This window comes from Echeneis naucrates, chromosome 10, assembly GCF_900963305.1.
Source record: "Echeneis naucrates chromosome 10, fEcheNa1.1, whole genome shotgun sequence".
Taxonomy (NCBI): Eukaryota; Metazoa; Chordata; class Actinopteri; order Carangiformes; family Echeneidae; genus Echeneis; species Echeneis naucrates.
In genome coordinates this window covers 19,653,580-19,666,808 of record NC_042520.1, presented here as the reverse complement: position 1 = coordinate 19,666,808, position 13,229 = coordinate 19,653,580, and the positions used below count along the sequence as shown (strand labels likewise).

Here is a 13,229-nt window from a genome sequence, read left to right as displayed (position 1 = left end):
TGGTGTAAATGTTGAGTAAATTTTGAGGACCGAAAGAGTCGTGAAAGAAACGAAGAGGCTTGACATCTTCGTAGTGCCCCCGCATATCCAGACGATGTCGCTGTTGTCTTATTCTATGCACTGTAGAGAAAAACTTAAATGGTAGATGAGGTCTTAGTAATTATTGAAACTAGGCCTATTAATTAAACTGCAGAATGCATTTGAAATCCACTGAGGTTGATGAAAGTATCGGACGATGACGGCTCAGTCTACATCATCCGATGACTCCGAGTTTGACACAATTACACCGATCAGCTGGGGGGGCGCGCTCACATCTCTTCGCGTCGTGCTCGAGAGCGCGCGGTATCACCTGCTGCAGTTCAGCCTGATCCCGGTCCCGACCGGAGTCCGGATCCCGCTCTCCGAAGGGCAAGTCCGGCTTCTCTTCGCCACACCGAGTTGGAAGGGCAGCGGCCTCGAACCGAGTACCGAGGTAAGAAAAATATTCACTGCGTCTCCACGAACTGAACTTTCTTCTCGACCTGCAGCTTCACTCGCTCCACCTGCAGCAGCAGCTTTTAGCTCCTTCACGGTTTTTTTAATCGCCTTCATTTTCCTTCGTTGTTTATCATGGAAACTTAATATGTTACATCCTCCGTAAAAGGTCAGAATATGCTGAGAGCACACAGAGAGTGGACTTTAGTCTATTCTGGGGGGGTTGTGTCATCTGTTTGCTGCGGTTTCCATTAGCCTGCTCTACTAAGGTTCACAAATGTAGCCCCCCATATCATACATCCTTATTACGTCAGTTTGGAAAAATGAAAAATTGTTTAAATCAGCCAAACTAAACTGGCATGATATTTATCTGGGAATTGTCAGCTTTTCCAAGGATTGTTTTAGTGAAGCTTCAGATATGTTTCTTTGTTGTGTCACTAAGCTGTGTCTGCTGCAAGACACACAGCTCATACTTCAGCTGAGTGGGGTCTTCAATGGAGACAAGAGCTTATCTGTAAAGTTCAAATGTCTGCCCTTCATTTTTAACCTTTTACCATCAGTCATCGGTCACTGAGCTTACTGCAGAGAAAATAAACTGGGCTCCTCTCATTGATATTCTCAAATTTTTTGGCATATTTAGGGATGGCCACAAATGCGTCCAACATTTTTTTTTTTGGAGGAAATATGTCAAAATATTTGAAGTGACCGATTTTGAAATGAGACATTCACATGTAGCCATGTATAATGGCAGTTTCTGATACTGCACCACTAAGAGATTCTCAACCGGTGACAAATACTAATATAAAGTATTTTCAGTGCCATAGTATCACCGCGGGAGAAAAATGTCAGTTGAGAAATCTGTTTTGTGTTTGATAGTGTTGGTGTTTTAAACTTTGACTTTTCCTTGCCACTGTCGCCAAGTGCTTGCTCATCTGGGGATCTGTTGGGTCTCTTTAAATAATTTTATAAAGAGTTTGGTCTAGATCTGCTCTATATGTAAAGTGCCTTGATGTAACTTTGCTATGATTTGGCGCTATATAAATCTGATTTGATACTTTGGTCCATACTCAAACCCAGAGAATAGTTGATGGTGTGAATTATATCTGGCTTAGTGTACTGTGTCCACTCTATGTCAGCGTCCAGAACTATGATCTCATCAGTAATGTCAAATGCAGACATGGCGTCTGTGTCCTTCAGAGCCCCCCGCCTTCATCAGTGCTGCGCATGACAGTTGTTCTGAAACCATTGGCAGCCACTTTTAAGGTCATGTGGAGGTTCTTTGACCAAGTTGAAGTTTTTTTTGAATATTTATTTATTTATTTGTTAATTATTCTTTTTCCTCATTACTTGGTAAGGGTCAGGAAAACGATTATTTCGCCCTTTAGCAAACACAACAATGTCAGATAAACAATGATGCTGTGCACTCATTCATTCATCTTCAACCACCATCCGTTTCGGGGTTTTGTGGGGTGCTGGAGCCAATCCCACCTCACACTGGGTGAGGGCAGGATATGCCCTGGACAGGTGACCAGCCCATCACGGGGCTGACAAACAACCACTCACAGTCAGACCTATGGACAATTTAGAGTCACCAGTTAACCTAAACGCAGACAGTTGGAGGAAACACAAGCAGGCACAGGAGAACATGCAAACTCCACACAGAAAGGGAACCGAACCCCCAAGCTTTTCATTGGGGGCAACAGCACTAACCACTGTGCTGCCGTGAACTTATTGTTTCTGGCATATTTAGCATTCCATGTTGGTCTGTTGGCATCTAAGTGATTTGTCTTTTGTTTTTATGTGTAAACTCTAGCATAGTAATATATTATATAATTCCCTTTTATTATTTTGTCGTTTTCCCAAGTATTGGCTGACTGTCATCTAACGTTTGTTCTGTGTTGAAAATAATATAACATATATTTATTGACAATAAACAATAAAGGCATTCTGATCTGATCTGATCTAACTAAAATGGTACAACATAAAGATTTATCTTAGTAACTGATGAGGTCATTGCACAAATGCAGACTCAGTTGGAGCTTTAGTTCTAGTTTATCTGTGTATATATACTACGTTGTGTTGATCAGTTTTCCCAAAAAGTACAAATAATTCATAATCCCCAACATTCATTACACTCAATTCATTTTTGTCTAAAGAAGGCACCAAAAAAAAAACAACAACAACAACAACTTGTACACAAATTAAATGTGTGTGTTGATCTCTTGCTATCCATTATGAATGAAATGTCTCACTCACTGATAATTTACAAAGGTCTAGGTTCAGTGTTTGCATGTTTTATCGTTATTGTTGTCCCGCTGTTATTGTCGGTCATGCGGAGAACTTAGAGCTTAGTGGGATCTTACCCACAATGCTGAGCAGGTTGCGTGTGTGTGTGTGTTTCTGCCTGTTAAAAAGGTTGGGTCCCAAGCAGAGTGTCTGCACCTGCCAGCTGATGTCTGAATTCCAAAACCAATATAGCTTTGCCCACTTAATCGCACAAACACAAATACACATACAGAGACACTCATGCCCTCACTAAATCACAGAAACACACACATTACTTCCACACATACACTCCCAGTGAAAAGTTTGGACACACTTTCTCATTCAAATGAATAGGACTGGTGGTGTAGGTAACATTTAAAGCATTGTAACAACAGATTGCACAACGTTCACAGGAATACATAGTGGCGGAAAGGTTTGTGTTAAGAAATATAAAAAAAATACTAATGGAGTAAAGATGTAAAGAAGCTGCTGAAATTTTATACTACATCTCTTTCCGTGCATGCCAGGTTTACCCATCTTAGCTTGTAGTAAGTGGCATTGCTCTCTGCAGTGTGCATATTGTGCATGCTGTCTCGCAGCTGTAGTATTGGCATCAGGTCACTGGTGCCATGGTGAAAGTTCATTGTCTCCACCTGCTTTTCCTATTTTGCCTGACCAACACACCGTCTAGTATGAGCTTATTGCAGATAAGCAAGAAGAAACCTCTGTAGAAATTGTAAACTAATATAAAATATTGTCAAACAAAAGTTCACTTTGTTAAATTTCTCTTCGTCAAATTTTGTGTTAAAAATATTGACTGTTGGCCGGTGTATCAGTATATTTCAGTATAATCACATTGCTAATCAGATATATGTTTGTATATTATTTCAGTGAGATGTTTCAAAAGCTAACTACATTGAAATATGCTGGTTAGTTTGGCCATGGATCAAGGAAGAAACAGTTGGTCTACATATTGACTTCTCCTGTAAAATACATATTCATTTTCTTATTGCTTGCTAAGTATGTGGAATAGAATCCAATTATTTGCTGGGCTTTTTCCTCTGTTTGTAAATCCACCACAAGGAACATTTCCACAAAACAGCCTCCACCTTGGGGGATGATATCACAGCCTCTAAATGGAGCTTAAATTCATTTAGACATGCACATTGCAGCTCTGAGAGATCCTTAAGATTGTATTTCATCTAGGTGACGTTAAAGAAATATGATCATTGGCTATACATCTCTCACTCAACACTTTGCACAGTTCATCCTTGTGCAAAGTGCAAAATCTTCAGGAATTGCTGTGAACCAATATACATTACACAATATACACTTATCTGTTAAAATGAGTTGGACACTAGTTGCACAGCCAAAGTCAGCTTATGCTTGCCAAAACCTGGTTCCCTGAAATGCAGTGTTTTTACTCGATTGTGTGTGACAGTAAAGAGAGAGACTGCTATTGTCATTATACTCCTTGCCCAGCGCAGACTACGTGGTCGTCATGGGAACAAATTCTTTCCTAGAAGAAAAGTAGAGGAGCAGCAAGGCTTGGTGTCGCAGGAGGAAAACCACTGAGTGGGCCGAAATGGGATCTGTTGCTCTCATTAGACAGTCCCGCTGGTGCCACTGGTAGCAGCCACAGCCATATAATTTGGAGCTAAACATATTTATACTTTTGTTTGACAGTCGTCATATTGATTTGGATGGTAAAAATTTCAGCTATTCATGGTTTATGCACTGAAATCTACGGTGACCAGCACAATAAAGATCAGCTGGTGCAGAACCAGCACTGAGTGAGCACTGTGCCAACACAGTGATCACAGATATTAAAATTAAATAAGAGATACAGTGAACATTTTGTTTGTCAGGTCGATGACAACCGTCATCAAAATAAATGAAATGCAACAACTGTTCAGGTGTCCCAGCTTGGGCAAGAGTTGTATTTCTTGACTTATGACTCTTGAATAAAATTTTTTGCTGGAATTAATATAACAATGTTTGTGGAAAGCATACGTTTATATGACTTAAGGACTGATATGTAATTAAGAATGTACATAAGACTTTGAACAGGCCATTGGGGATTTGACAAACTGTTGGTGTCTTTGATAAGTTTCTCTGCTTCATGTCGATCTGTAGCTTTCATGACTCTGACAGGTGCGTGTGTCTGTATCTGTCAGTTTTCCAGAGCCTCAGCCTGCCAACCACTTGCTGGAAGGAGCATTCGGTCGCAGTGAGGAAGAGAGTGCCTTGAGCTCAGAGGACCAAAGGTCACCAGAGGTCGTACTGCAAGCCTTTATACCTAGTTTTCCCGTTCCACCCTCACCACCACCACCAGAAGTCAAGGAGAAAACTCCAACAACAAAACTGTTCACCCCAAGCAAGCTCAGTTTCAGTGTAAGAACATGTCCTACTCTGAATAGAAAGTAGAAGTAATAACTAACCTTCTCAACACTGTACTATTCATCTCAACCTTCGTTAGTCCTTTCATGAGTTATTCTAATATAGTAACATTTGCTATTTGATATAGGTGAATATTTCTTCATTAGACTCAGAAATTGTTCAATGTGTGTCTTCTTCTGTCCAGACCTCCCAGTCAGGAGGCAACAACATGAACTTCTCAGACCTGCCCACCTTCAAGCCTGGTGCCTTCCCTCCCAGTGCCTTCAACTATGAGCGACCAAGGCACTTTATTCAGTCACAGCCGGCCTTCCAGGCACCCAGCTATGAAAGTGTGCTGAGGGAGGCCCAGGAGAACCTGAACAACTCCCAGCAGAACCTCAATGGTTCCCCAAATAGTTTAAATGTTGAGACACGAAGTCAGGCTAAAGTCAGTCAGTCACTTTCTCAAACCCAGCCAGTGTCAAAGTCCATGTCACAGGCCCAGTCACAGTTTCAGTCTCTACACCTCAGTCAGAACCTGAGCCAGTCTGCTGCCCATATACAGATTCAGACCCAAGCCAATGGAACAGGGAGGTCTTCCCCCTCCTCCTCCAGTCTCAGCTCTCCCATTTCCACCCCAGCCTCCTCTGTTGTACCTCCTCTTTCCTCCCCTGCCCCCTTACCTACCCCCTCTGCCACCACCTCTTCCCCCTCAACTTTCCCAGCCTCTCTCTCATCCACTCTCCCACGGACCACCATGCGGTCCACCATCACCCTCACCCCAAGTGTTCCGAGTGCCACAGGCCTCGGCAGTGCCACCCTACCAGCCAACCAGGACACCATGTCAGCACCTGCCGCTTTCCTCTGCTCTGTGCTGCCCTCCCAGTCTTCCTTCTCTCCTTTCTCCGCATCCAAGTTATCCCCTAGTTCCAATCTTCCACACCCCTCCATCTCCCCCTCCCTCTCTCCACACTCTCCGTCCAGCCCTCTGCTCCCTATGAGAGCAGCCTCCTCTCCATCCTCACTCCCCCAGCAGCCTCTCCTATTGTCCCCTCACTCCCCTCTGTCTCCTTCCTCCTCCTGCTCCTCTGTCCAACAGCCCAGCACTCCCACCAGTCAGAACAGAGTATCACCTGCTGTGGTCTCCCACAAGGCGACACCTAACACGTGAGTCACTGCGTACATATTAACTAATTTAACTAACTAGTCAAAACACTTCCGAACAACAACATAAACAGTCATATTGAGGAAAATGTTTCCATTCATTGAGTCTAATTTAACTTTGCATTTGAAAAGATTCTATTTCTGATGAAAGAAGACGTGTCTGAAATCCAAATTGTAGTCCAGTGCCAAAGCAGTTTTTTCCAGTGCGTTAAACTTATAAACCAGACATTAAAAATAGAAAAATAACATTAAGACACCTGAAAGTTCATTAAGGTCCTTGTGGTGCTTTATTTATTCTGTTTGTTTTTTTTTTAAATCCCCTCCAGCCTTCCCAAGCCCATCTTGAAGAAGTCTGTGGCTCCACGGCCTTCCTCTTCTCGTTCCACAGATGAAGATATCCAGGGCTCCAAAGATGCCCTCATCCAGGATCTGGAAAAGAAGTTGCGCTCAAAGGAAGCCAGAAGGAGAAGCAGCCAGGTGTGTGTGCATGGGTGTGTATATGTATATGTGTATTTGTGTATGTGTAAGCGTGTCTGTCCTGCAAACTGTGTTGGAAGTGGAACAACCCTAAATTTCATAAATACAACCCCCAAACAAAACAGAATACGCAATTGTAATAGTTTACCAAAACAAATCACAGCACACTTTCTTCTAATGTGTGTGTGAAAGTGAAAATGTAACAGTATAAAGCTTCATTTTTGACAGAAACTGTCCTATGAGGAGCGTATGGCTCGTAGGCTGCTGGGTCCAGACAACGTCACCTACATGTTTGACCAAGACAATCTGTCAGACTCACAACTCGACCAGGTACGCCATCAAACCTTTCATTTTGTCAGCGGGCATCATTGTTATTGCCAAAGTCCTTCAACCTGGACGTTTCTCAGTGTGTTTCAGATCTTACTGATGTGCGTTGCAGTGCTGACCATCCTGTACAGACATTTATGTTGGCTCTTGCCCAAAACCCATTAGCTTTCATTTTGCTATGAAGTAAAGTGTACACATTATTACAGTCATTTGAGTTTGAATGGGTGCACGGGGAGCCCATTGCCCTCTTTGGGCTTCCTGATGAGTTCCTGACCCAGAGTTTAAAAAGCCTGGTGGTAAAAATTATTAGCCCCACTGAGCTGTCTCCTGCTGTCATTGTGACCAGTTCACTCTGTGTGTTTGTCCAAATGCGTGTTTGCATGATTGTCCTGTGGCAGGGCTTTACACCATCTATTCTTTCCTTCTTTCATTCTCACATACACAACACCAACATACAGCACATGCATATACACCCTCAGGGACACCAGGACACACACACACCTTCACCCCTTCAAGCCAACTAGGTTTGTCAGCAGCTATTTCTAGCCTGCTTTCTGAGAACAAGCCCCTTTCACTGGTGACAACAGGAGTATTGTTTCAAAACGCACACGCACACGCGCACACACACACACACACACACACACACACACACACAGTTACCCTCTTTGAATTCTGTCAACTTGTTGAGCAGTATAGTTAGTTTCCCTCTGTTTTCTGTTACAGCCAGAGTCACCAGAAGGAAGACACACAGGTGGACTATGGTAAATACATCCAATCAATCAATTTGTTAATCTATCAATCTAAACTATCTTCATTATTACATTTACATTGAAGGTTGAAATCCTCAATGTCAGATTTCTCCTTAAGGTTTTTATCCTGTACAGTATACCTGTTGGTGCGTCTGCTGGTGCACCCTAAAATTCAGTCTGTGAAAGTGACAGGAAGTACACAAAATAAATAATCTCTGTCCTCCTGCAGGGGAAGGCATCACTCTGGAACAGACGAGAGAGGTAACGAGGGATCAGCTATCCAGGAGAAATGTTACGCCCCTCGGTTCCTGCAGATCCCCCCAGACCTCACTGTGGAGGAGGGCCGCTTCTGTAGGATTGACTTCAAGGTGAATTAGTCACTCTCACACATCGATGCACACCAAGGTCACGTTGATTAATACATTCACGACTGTATTGCTTAAGGGTCAGGAACTTCCTTGTTTAACTTGCACAAAAATTGTGATGTGCTAAGGCTAATTAAGGATGAATCAAATGCTCTTCTGCAGGTCGGAGGCCTCCCCACACCAGATGTCTGCTGGTACCTGGATGGCAAAGCCATCCGTCCAGACGACTACCATAAAATGTTGGTGTGTGAGAAAGGGATGCACTCATTCATCATCGAGATCGTCACAGTGCACCATGCTGGTGTGTATGAATGTGTGGCCAGGAACCGAGCTGGGGAGAGCAGATTCACCATGAGGCTTGACGTCATAGGTGCATATGGAATTACTTGAATCTTTCATGTCTGGAAATGCTTCTTTGTCTTTATTTTACCTGGATAATGGTATTGACCGAACAGAATTATTCCTCCAGAACTTGTTAGTTGTTGTATTCAGTCAGCATCTTGTGTTCCTGCAGCCCAAGAGGTTCTGCGTCCTCCAACCTTTGTCCAGAAAATGTCCAACTCCAGGGCTTTAGAAGGAGACACTGTAAGGTTAGAGTGTAAGGTGGACGCTTCCCCTCCTCCACAGCTTTTCTGGAAGAAAGATAAAGAAATGCTGCGCCTTGACCCCAACAGAATGAGGTGGGTCACTTTTACATACACAAAAATATAGTAAATTGTGTATTAAACCTATGTCACCATTACACAGTTCTGGCTATAGGTACCACTTAATATGGGCTGAAATTTTAGAATGTGTAGCAGAATTGCACCGCTGATTCAGTACTGCTCTTCTATAAATCAAACTCAAATAAGACAGACTTAAAATAATTTCAACACAATTCAACATAAATCAAAAGCATCCCTCAGTAGACTTCCTTTCATGGATTCGTAGCGTCAAACTATATATTTCTTTCAAAAACATACAACACCATAAACAACCTGTTATTGTAGAGGCCACACTAAATCAGTTATTCACCATTTAAAATTGGTGAATTAATTCTGTGAACAGAGTTCTAAGGCTGTGATGAAATTAACACTGGGATCTCTTTCTGTGTTTTCACAGTCTGTACCAGGACGGCTCAGGTCGGCAGTGCTTGTTGATAGAGAGGGTGATGAAGTCTGATGCTGGTTGGTACACTCTCTCTGCCATTAATGAAGCTGGCATGTCCACATGCAACGCCAGGCTGGATATAGGCAGTAAGTCCGCTGTATGCTCACTTGTCTAGGCAAATTTGCTTTAAGGGCCCATCTCAGCTATCGCTTCTATAAGATACCTGATAGTAACCATGGTAGCTCAGGCAGTAAACTCGAACAGCAGACGGAGATGTGCACTCCACAGCCTGGAACACGGCAGACACATGCTGCGTTACGTGATCGAATGGAAATATGATGACAACCTAAAGCAGACTGCATAATCACCATGTCAGAGCGATAAGTATGGAGTCCATCCGCCAGTGAGGGAAAACACAACACAGCTATTAGGTTTCTACACGATCACATAACACACCATCTGCTGTGTGCAGAGGCCACTGAGTGACACGACGGACAAAGGCCTGACCCTCTGTTAGGAAGAGCTGGGCTGGACTGCTCAGCTCATTAACAAACCTGAAAGTGAGTTTAGGCTCAGACTCACTATGATAGCACTGTTGAACCTCACTAAGGAAGCGGTCTCTCAGGACTGGCCCTAACTTAAACAGCACAGCACAGTTGTGCTTCTATGTAGCCAGGGAAAACTAGTAGACACAGTTAGGTTAGTTAAGTCCTTGGGTTAACCAACCAATAGTGAATGAAGGAAGTATATATTCAATAAATATCACCATGAGGTGATATGACGTTGGAGTATTTCCTGATCAAATTGGAAGGATTTTATGATGAATTATGTTTTTGTGTCTTTTTTTTCCAGGGATGTAGCTCAGTGGTAACATTGTGCCAGTCCAAAATGCAAGTGTCAGAGCCCCAAATAGGGTAAAGCCAAAATAAAAAATATATACATATTTTGTAACTTTTTTTTAATGAACTGCTCTCAGCTCACACATCTTTTGATATATCTGGTGTGACTTTCCCTTTAACTTTAGAACAGAAAGCTTGATATAGCTGCACACCAGCAGGTTAAAATATTTTGTGCCAAGCACTCTGAATATTGATTATCAGGTGTTTGGTTTTATTCAGTTTTTTTTATTGATTTGTTCTGTCTAATGTGCAGGTTGTTTATCACACACTGCCGTGCGTTTTGAGTCTTAATGTGGTCAGTGATATCAGATTATACTCTGGACATATGCTGTTGCAGTCGATTTGCTAAAATGAATGAATTAACAACACCTCAATGAACCGACTTAAACACACACAGTCACTGCAGTTTTGGCTGAATTCATTTTGTCAGTTCTGTGATGAATGAAGCTGATTCATAGTTTGTTGAGAAAAGAAGGTGAAAGGAGAGCAGTGCAGCCATTGTTCCTTTAACTGTGTGCTGGCAGGATATCTGGCACTGAGCCACACGGCGCTGTTCTGTGCTGTGGCCAGATGAGTTATTTTCAGAAACCTGGCATGAAAAGAATGTGTAGCATGAGTCTAAGCAACAGTAAAATTTGGCGCTGTTCATGGTGGTGGTATCATTCATATTATTTATAAAAAAATAGAAGAAATGTGCAGGTCTGGACAAGCTGGACTGAAAACCAGTTATTACTGTCCCCCTGAAGATGAAACGCGGGACCACAGCTGTGTGGTCATAGAAACTCACTCATACGTGATTTACGGTAATACTCTTTCAGATTATTTACAGCCCATACAGGCCATAGGCCTATATGTTTAACACAATATAAAAAGCGTTTTGAATGCAATCTCAAAATGAGAGCAGAGTAAGTGAAAATTGATATAAAATAAATACATGTATTCAATTATCCAGTCCTACTATGGGAACTCATGTTCTTGGTTGTTTTGATCTGACCACTCCACACACTGTGCCCTCACAGCTCGCACAGCCCCGGCCATGAAAACAGCGCCCCCTGGCTCCAAGACACTCAAGCTGCTGTCGTCTCTGAGCCATGTGCCCGCTGTGCGCGTGGAAAGCCCTGCCCAGCACACCGCCCCACTGTACGAGAGCGAAGAGCTGTAGACCACAGTCAAACCATCCTCCATCCAACCATCACATCACAACCATGAAACTGGGCCTGAGTCATAAACAACAGTATCACATTAATAGCATGGCAGCAGATGACTCACGCCTCAGTCAAGATCGGGTTATCATTATGGAAAATGAGCAGCATGGTCTGTGTGAAGCTTAGCCACATTTTCAAGGCTGAGATATATCTGAACATCAGTAGAAACGGGCAGAAACTCTACTATCTTCATCTTGCAAACAAATCTTTCTCATTTTACTAAAGGTTCAGTGATATAATGAATTGGCCTTTTAAAGATTGTTAGAAACCTTCAACAGCACCAGGTACCTACGTGAAGAGAAATGTGTTTAGTGGAGGCCTTCAAGTTACCGTAATCACTGTTTATATTGTCCATCTGCTGCTGCATGTTACCGTGGCGCCTGTGTGTTGTTAAGGCTCATGTTTGATACATGGCTGTAAGCCCTGCTGCTCTGCCCGCCTGTCTCTGTCTCTTCATCTGCCTGATCTGTCTGCTCTCACTAAAATCTCTGGATGTATTAATAGCCCTGGATATGATGTGATGGAGTCAGTCCTGAACCTCTGTGCTCCAGAAACCATTTTGCCACCAGATTACTGTTGTCTCAGTATCCACTACTACAGCAACTGAACTGTCATGATGTACGCGCTGGGTGAGCACATTTCATTTTAATATTTTCTTTTTCCCTTGGTTAGAAAATAGGAGAAGCAACCTAGATTAACTACAGTTGCCATAATGCAACTTTGCCCCTATCTATCACTGCACTTTAATCATTATGACTCTGTCTCTCAGTTGAGACTCTCCGCCCTCCTTTCTTTTACTTTGAAGATGAAAATGTTGTTTGCTTCAGAATATGAACCCGTCTGACTGAAAGGTGCTGCTGCCTCTCAGAGTGTGAGAGACAACAGCTCCATCAACTTTAGAAAACGTTTGCCTCATATGTGATATTTCCCGTTTGTTTAGGGAGAAATCAGATGTCAGTCACTACTCAGAGCTGTGGTATAAATTCAGCCTCGTGTTTTTAAGTTGCTTTCTAATACAAAGTATGTGAATGAAGTTATTTATTTGAACTTGTTAGTTATCAGTGCTAGCTCCTCCTGGCCTGCTAAAGGCTGCACCCAGAAGTGTATAGTAACAAGTTGGACAAAGAAAGAGGCTACTTTTCTGATCACCAGCCACTATGACTGAGCACAAAAGAAGATCTGCACTCAGGAAGGTGAAAAAAACAAACAAAAAAATCACATTAGCAGTGCAGACAATATGTTTTAAACTTTACCTGAGATGAGACCTCATTCTTTGTCTCCTTTGATGAATGTTTGCATCATTAATGTTCAGTTGGAAAGTTCACATTTGCCATTCTTTCTGACCAGAGCCTCATGTTTAAAGATCTTTCAGAAAGAGGCTTGATGTGCCTTACTTCCTTGGAGCTACATGCTTTCACCAGCCAGGAAGGAATCACAAAAACTCCTTGTATATTTGGCTGAATGTGCATGCAAACGATAAATCTTATGTTTACCCCTTAGTGGGTGCAGCTCAGTGGTAGGATCTTCTGGGGACTGTCCTGACAGATGGAACTGCAGCTGTGTTCTGCATTTATACAATAAAAATCAAACTGTAATTTACTCAGGTTAAAACTTGTCGCTCCCGTGTTCCTAAAGTTTATCATATTTCGATAAGACGGGGTTAATCGTTGGATTAGCTTGAAGCACCAGGATAGTTTTGGTATGTTCAGCCCTTTCTGATGAGATTTTAAACCGCAGGTAGTTGTGTGTAATCTCCAAGTACTGTTTGTTGTGTAAGAAGTTCTGGATATCACTGGATGAATGAGAAATAAAGTCTAAAGGACCTTGTCTTTGCTT

At 42.5% G+C, this 13,229-nt stretch overlaps 1 protein-coding gene across 5 annotated transcripts in view; it reads left to right on the top strand.

The window, feature by feature from the left end:
* myot (myotilin) overlaps positions 1–13,220 on the top strand; it is a 41,331-nt gene extending 28,111 nt beyond the window's left edge. For 4 of the 5 annotated variants that reach the window (XM_029511887.1, XM_029511888.1, XM_029511884.1 and 1 more), the window contains 10 exons: positions 4,917–5,133; positions 5,324–6,285; positions 6,609–6,759; positions 6,988–7,089; positions 7,810–7,847; positions 8,065–8,203; positions 8,363–8,570; positions 8,715–8,880; positions 9,302–9,435; positions 11,208–13,220. In XM_029511887.1, coding sequence (XP_029367747.1) covers positions 4,917–5,133; positions 5,324–6,285; positions 6,609–6,759; positions 6,988–7,089; positions 7,810–7,847; positions 8,065–8,203; positions 8,363–8,570; positions 8,715–8,880; positions 9,302–9,435; positions 11,208–11,350 — 2,260 coding nt within the window. In that variant the 3' untranslated portion in view covers positions 11,351–13,220. The remainder of the gene's footprint in view (positions 1–4,916; positions 5,134–5,323; positions 6,286–6,608; positions 6,760–6,987; positions 7,090–7,809; positions 7,848–8,064; positions 8,204–8,362; positions 8,571–8,714; positions 8,881–9,301; positions 9,436–11,207) is intronic. The other variant, XM_029511889.1, reaches the window with a different exon arrangement.
* The last annotated feature ends 9 nt before the right edge of the window (positions 13,221–13,229 follow it).